Below are 6765 nucleotides of genomic sequence, written 5' to 3' on the forward strand. Positions count from 1 at the left end.
TTTCTAACCAGAAAACATGGCAATTATGGGTTACGGTCTCAGGACACTGTGCTTATGGCCCATCCTAGAGTTCGGACTGCGTTGGGAAAAAAGGCATTTATGTTTTTTTGCACCATCTGCATGGATTAGCCTGCAGAATGAAGTAAACTCCAGGATCTAGTCAATAAATTCCAACTCTCCCATCGGCGTCGCCAGGCTCCTTCACCCTTGTAATTCTCCCTCTGCCAGGCCCAAGGTAACAGCGCAGCTGTTCTCCCAACTTCAGCTTTATGAGTGAGGCTAGAGTGCATAAGAAAGGATGGGGAGTTGCCATTTTGTCTAATGACTCTATTCAACGTAAGCAGATGTGTTACGGAAATTTTGGTTCCTTTGGATATGTGGCTCTTCAGGTCAATTCCTCTTCTCGAGCCATAATATATTTCTGATCTGCTGCTACATTATGAACCATCCAGACCTCTCAGGTCGTCTGGCACAGGCCTGCTTTTTGTCCCCAGAGTTAAAACAAAACATGGAGAAGCAGCGTTCAGTTTTTATGCTCCGCAGATCTGGAACAAACTTCCAGAAAACTGCAGGTCTTCTGCAACTCTCAGTTCTTTTAAATCAAGACTGAAGACTTTTCTTTTTGCCGCTGCTTTATATTAAATCAAATAATGATTAATTCATACACTGCACTGTAACTTATATTTTATGTTTCCTTCAGTTTGTTTGAAATGTCCTTTTTTACATTTTATTTGAATATGACCTTTTATGTGTTTCTTGCACTTTGTCTTGATGTTTTTAATGTCTTATGTAAAGCACTTTGAATGGCCTTGTTGCTGAAATGTATTATACAAATAGCCTTGCCTTGCCCAAATGAATGTAAAGACACGGTGAAATCGAAAAAGAGACGGACTCTATTGATAATTATAATTGAAATAGGATTATATGGCTTCCCTGCACTGCATGGCACTTTTGAGCTGATCTATTGTTTTGAATATGAGTGTGTATGAAACTGTTTGTACTGCTGCCATTCTTGGCCAGGTCACTCTTGAAAAAGGGATTTTAATCTCAATGGGTCTAAACCTGGTTAAATAAAGGTTAATGAAAACAATCCTGTATTTAATTTAATCCAGCAGCTCGCAGGATGGGGCAGGCAGCAGAAAGAGCCTCTTGCTGGTTATGGAGCAGGAGAGAGGAGCTAAGCTGGAAGCCAGGAGGAGGATTTTGTCACCACTGCCGACCCTCCAACGTGAGGGTGTTACGGTTCAGGGTCGAAACACCCGATGAACTATGGACACCGTCTGATGACATCAACTCCTCCTGGCCAAGGCTACATTTACCAAAGGTACATGAAGGGGAAGCATCTATGTCAAAGACGAAGTCTGGATCGCAACTGGGGAAGGTCAGTGACTCTGGAAAGACAGATGACCTCCAGGAAAGACTGGTGTGGGTGTATGAGGTCAGCAACCTCATGCACTCGCAAGAGGGTACCAACTCAAGCTACAGAAAGTAATAACGAGCAATACCCCCAGAGTCTCCCGAGAGGGGGGCAGGATGAGAGAATCAACAGGACAGACTCAACAGGACAGACACAACGGTAACGGCCAGGAATGACTTACGGACACAGAAACGGCTCACCCAAACAACATTAACTGGGAAGGCACTGGAAGTAAAGTGTTACTGCAGAAAGATCTGCAAGAACACAAAAGGGCTTAAAATACACCAAGCCAGAAGTCTGGAGAGGGGTCACAGGTGCACCTAGTGAGACTCCAGGCAGGAAGCGCCCCACAGCACTAGAGATCTCTCAGCACCTGTGTCACCTCAAGACCTCAGGAGAAACCAACCTGATGCCACCCCAGAGAGCCACAGTCACAGTCACTGCGCCAGGCCCAAGGTAACAATGCAGCTGCTCTTATCGAGTCAACCCCTCTCAACTTCAGCTTTATGAGTGTGGCTAGAGTGCATAAGAAAGGAGGTGGAGTTGCTGGCAAGGGAGCATTTTGGAATGGAGGATCAGGAAGTTATCACTAAGACTGCACACCATCCAAGCAGACGAGAAAGAGAAATCCATCGCTTGAGGGAGGAAATTAAGACGCTTAACGAACGGTTTAAAAGGTATTGTGGGTGAAAAGGAAGGCATCAAGGACGAGTCAACTCCGGGAATGTCTCTGCAGACTCCGGAGAGCAGAAAAAGAGGAAGGATAGGGAGAACAAAAGAGTACAGTTCACCAAAACTTTCCGATTCACCAGAACACTGCTGGATGAAGCAAAATCCAGAAGGCTAACCAGCTCCAGAGAAGATGTGGAGGCGTTCTTTAGGGAGACCCACAACGACACCTCCAGAAACCAGGCCCTGGATACCAACCCAAACATCGACAGCACTGAAACACCGGGAAAAGAGCTCAACATCAGTGAACTGTCTTGGAAAGAAATCCAAGAGGTGGTGAAGAAGGCCAGAATAGGATCTGCCCCTGACCCAAGCGGTATACACCATAAGGTATATAAGAAATGCCCAATGCTCCTTTGGAGTCTGTGGGAGCTGCTCCAGAGGATCTGGAAAAAGTGCACCATTCCATCATGCTGGAAGAAGGCAGAGGGCTGTTTCATGCCAAAGGAAGAGAACTCATCAACCATTGATCAATTCAGAACAATGTCTCTGTACTGGCTAAGAGGATGACCTCATACAGGACGTGACAGAGAATGGATATATGGACACCGCTATCCAGAAAGGTGGGATCCCAGGCTTCTCTGGATGTCTGGAACACACTGGAGTTCTCAGTCAGATGATCCAAGAGACCAAAGCAACCAAAGGCGCCCTGATCGTTGTCTGGCTAGATTTGGCCAATGCCTATGGATCAAGCCCTCACACCCTCATCCATGCAGCACTAGACCACTACCACATCCCTCAGCACATCAAGGGAATGATCATCAGCTACTTTGGCGGTATCCAGTTGCAGTTCAAGGCAGCCCATTTTACAACTTAGTGGCAAAGCCTGGAAAAAGGAATCGTAACTGGCTGCACAATCTCCCCAATCCTCTTCATCATGGGAATGCACCTTCTAATAACATCTGCTCGGAAGGAAGCCCGAGGTACAAAAATTGAATCAGGCCTCCGAAAACCCTCTATAAGAGGTCATATGGACGATCTCACAGTGACGACCACAACCCATGTGGAGGCGAAGTGGGTGCTAACAGTTATGGACCGCATGGCAACATGGGCCAGAATGAAGTTTAAGACAAAGAAATCCAGGAGTATGGTGATCCAGAAAGGTACATTGACTAACAGTTTCAAGCTGCAAGTGCAAGGAGAAGTGATTCCACCGATAGAGGAGAATCCAGTCAAGTGCCTCGGAAAGTGGTTTGATGACTCACTTACCGATAGGAACAACATCACCAGTACAGAAAAGAAGACAGAGGAATGACTGAGAAGGATTGAAAATTCTGGACTCCTGGGGAAGTCAAAGCATAGCTTTACCAAGACGGACTGCTGCCAAGACTCCCGTAGCTGTTGACAGTGTACGAAGCTCCTGACAAGTGTAGAAGAAATGGAGAGGAAGATCAACAAGTACCTCTGAAGGTGGTTGGGAATCCCTCCAAGCTTCACTTCAGTAGGCCTCTACATATGATCAGGACAGCTCCAACTTCCTCTGTCATCTGTGGTGGAGGAATTTAAGGTGGCAAAGTGCAGAGTCGTAACCATGAACAAGTCAGACATGCAGGTGTCATCACAAGATTAGGGCACAAGTGGGCAGCTGACTCAGTCTCTGTGGCACAAGCTGAAAGCATGTTGAAGCTATGTGACATCATAGAAACACCATGCACAGGAAGACGGGGTCTTGGAACTTCCCATTTCCATCAATGGGAGAAGAGCCATGATACAGGAGGAAGTACGGAACCTAGAGGAAGGATGAAGGTCAAGGGCAGTGAAACTAGCGTCCCAGGGAGCTTGGACCAAATGGGACCTCTCCAAGAGGAAGATCACTTCACTAGATCTATGGAGAATGGAGCCTTTCCACATCTCTTTCCTGCTGAGATCGGTGTATGACACACTCCCAACTACAACAAACTTGCACAAGTGGGGCATGAGAGAGGACCCACTGTGCAAGCTTTGTGGGGAGAGGGGCACCATGGCACACATCCTGTCAAAATAGCACTCACCCAAGGAAGACACAGGTGGTGCCATGACAAGGTGCTCATGACACTCGCTAACACCCTGGAGCAGAAGAGATGCAAGAAATGCCAAACACATGGGAAAACGACATCATCAATCAAGCTTGTAAGGGAGAAAAGACACCAACCACAGCAACAACAAGAAACAGCCTGCTACAAAAGGCCCAATCATGGGACATGAAGATAGACCTGAGAGGGAGTTCCCCTAGGTTGTCCAGACCACCCTGTGGCCAGATGTGGTACTGTGGTCTGGGACTTACAGTCCCATGGGAAGAGGGGTGTGACCAGGCCTTCGAAAGGAAGAGTGCCAAACACCAGGACCTCTCGCATGACTGCAGGGGGAAAGGATGGCAGGCATGGCGGTTCCCAGTCGAGGTCGGCTGTAGAGGGTTCCCCGCCAAGTCAGTATGGAGAACGCTCACAGCCGTTGGAATAACAGGGAGGGAGAGAAAGACAGCAGCTCACAGGATGTGGGGGGGGGGGGGCAGCAGAAAGAGGCTCTTGCTGGTTATGGAGCAGGAGAGAGGAGCTAAGATGGAAGCCAGGAGGAGGAGATGGGCAGTGATCGGTGCCAACCCACCAATCAGGAAGGGTGTTGCGGTTCAGGGTCGAAACACCCAATGAACGATGGACACCATCATCAACTCCTCCTGGCCAAGGTTACATGCACTAAAGGTGAATGAAAGGGAAGCATCTCCGGATGTAATTGCAATCAATTGCACACGCAAGAGAATGTGGTTTAGTAGCCAGACAGTCCAAGAACACGGTAATAGGATTTGTTGATCATAGCCCCAGTAATCTGCTCCAAAAAGGTCATTCACGCACAAGCAAAATCATGCTGGCTGAAAAAAAAAACCTCTAAGCTTGCAACTACACTAGTGTGAATAAAGCCTAGTTAAGTAGTTTGTAGTTTGCTTAGCCAATGGTGCCTGATCAGGAAAAAGTCTAATGTGATTCTTGTACTTAATTCTGAAGCCTGGATTTGAGAATGAAAAAATATATTGAGAAGGACAGCATATATTGGCAAACACAATATACATATTATGGCAAAAACAATATACAGGACAGTATTCTGCCCCACAATCTGATCATCGTGCAGTTTTCGTCTGCTGCACAAGTGAATAAAAAAAATGTTTAGACTAAATAATTAGATGTATCCATCCTTGAGCAACATCTCATGGATCTCTGGATGTCGATTAGTGGAAACAGATATCTAATCCTACAAAATGTATACTGTAGCTGTCTTATCTTGTCTTTCATATCTCTTATCTCGTCTTTGTGACCGACAGGTGACTCGGAGCACAAGCCCTACATCTGTGGCGACGCCGACCACAGCATGTTCCCGCTGGATGGCACGGAGGACTACCTGATCCTGGCGTGCGACGGCTTCTATGACACGGTGAGCCCCGATGAGGCGGTGCGCGTGGTCAGCGACCACCTCCAGGAGAACGCCGGCGACAGCAACATGGTGGCCCACAAGCTGGTGGCCTCGGCCCGCGACGCCGGCTCCAGCGACAACATCACTGTCATTGTGGTCTTCCTCCGGGACCTGCGCTCCCCACCGCCGTCCGCCGAGGATGAAGAGGAGGAGGAGAGGCCCGTCCAGGAGGAAGGGGAGGAGGAGGAAGTGCCGGCGGAGGTGGAGGAAGAGGAAGAAGAGGAGGAGGAAGAGGAGGCTCTGAGAGGCGAGAGGGGCTGCCAGGACAGAGGTGGTACCACGGACGCGGGGGGGAAGGGGCGGGGCAGCTGGCCTGTGCAGCAGTGCTCAGCGCCGGCTGACCTGGGCTACGAAGACCGTATGGATTCGTTTACGGACAGAACCAGCCTGAGCCTGCTGGGTCCAACGCTGTGGGCAGAGCAGGAAGGACGCATCAGGCTGGCCCCGGCCTCCTCCGCACACCCACCCCCGTCCTCCGTAGGCCTGGACCCCGCGCCCACCCTGGGCCCGGGGGCGGCCTGGCGTCCTCACCTAGAGGAGGGTCACCAGAGGCCCGGGCACAGGCCCAAGCCCTGTGTCCCCGCCTGCCAAGAGCCCAGCTCCACGGACGGACTATGGCCCCAGGCGGCTGCCCTCTTCGGCCCGACGGGGAGGCACACCCGGAGGATGGAGTGCGTGAGCCCCAGGTGGGGGAGCAGGCGCGCGGGCCGAGCCCCCAGGGAGCTGGTGGGGCTGCTGCTTCACTCCTGCCGCAGCGTGCCCTACCCCCAGCGCTGCCCGGCCAGGAGACCTGGGGTAGCACAGCTCCACCCGCCTCCTGGCAGCACAGTCTGATGGCGCCACCTGATCTACGCCATCTCCTTGCACTCTCCCTACCCCTCCTTCTGGCTATACATTTTAATCACTCATCCACCCAACCATCATAAGCTTTGAACCATTATTTAAAGGCATGACGTCTCCCCCTCCCCATAGACACATAACCCCCCATTCAGGAGGCCATAACAATTCCTGCCCCTGGCCTATGATATTGCACACACGCTCTTCTATTCTTTCTGATACATACTGTAATGGAACACACAGATTATCCGTCTTCTCCATCTCCATAGATAGAAGTACTTAATACAGGATTATTAAGATTAGTGGTCACTTAGCTGAATAAACCTAACATATAGAGCGAT

General features: G+C 49.8%; 1 protein-coding gene across 1 annotated transcript in view; it reads left to right on the forward strand.

The window, feature by feature from the left end:
• The window catches only part of ppm1e (protein phosphatase, Mg2+/Mn2+ dependent, 1E), a gene marked incomplete at both ends in the record, with an annotated part of 113629 nt that extends 107208 nt beyond the window's left edge, over positions 1-6421 (forward strand). Inside the window, one exon of the mRNA XM_084449823.1 lies at positions 5439-6421. Coding sequence (XP_084305949.1) covers positions 5439-6421 — 983 coding nt within the window. The remainder of the gene's footprint in view (positions 1-5438) is intronic.
• Positions 6422-6765: the final 344 nt, after the last annotated feature.

This window comes from Borostomias antarcticus, assembly GCF_949987555.1.
Source record: "Borostomias antarcticus genome assembly, chromosome: 15".
Classification (NCBI taxonomy): domain Eukaryota; kingdom Metazoa; phylum Chordata; class Actinopteri; order Stomiiformes; family Stomiidae; genus Borostomias; species Borostomias antarcticus.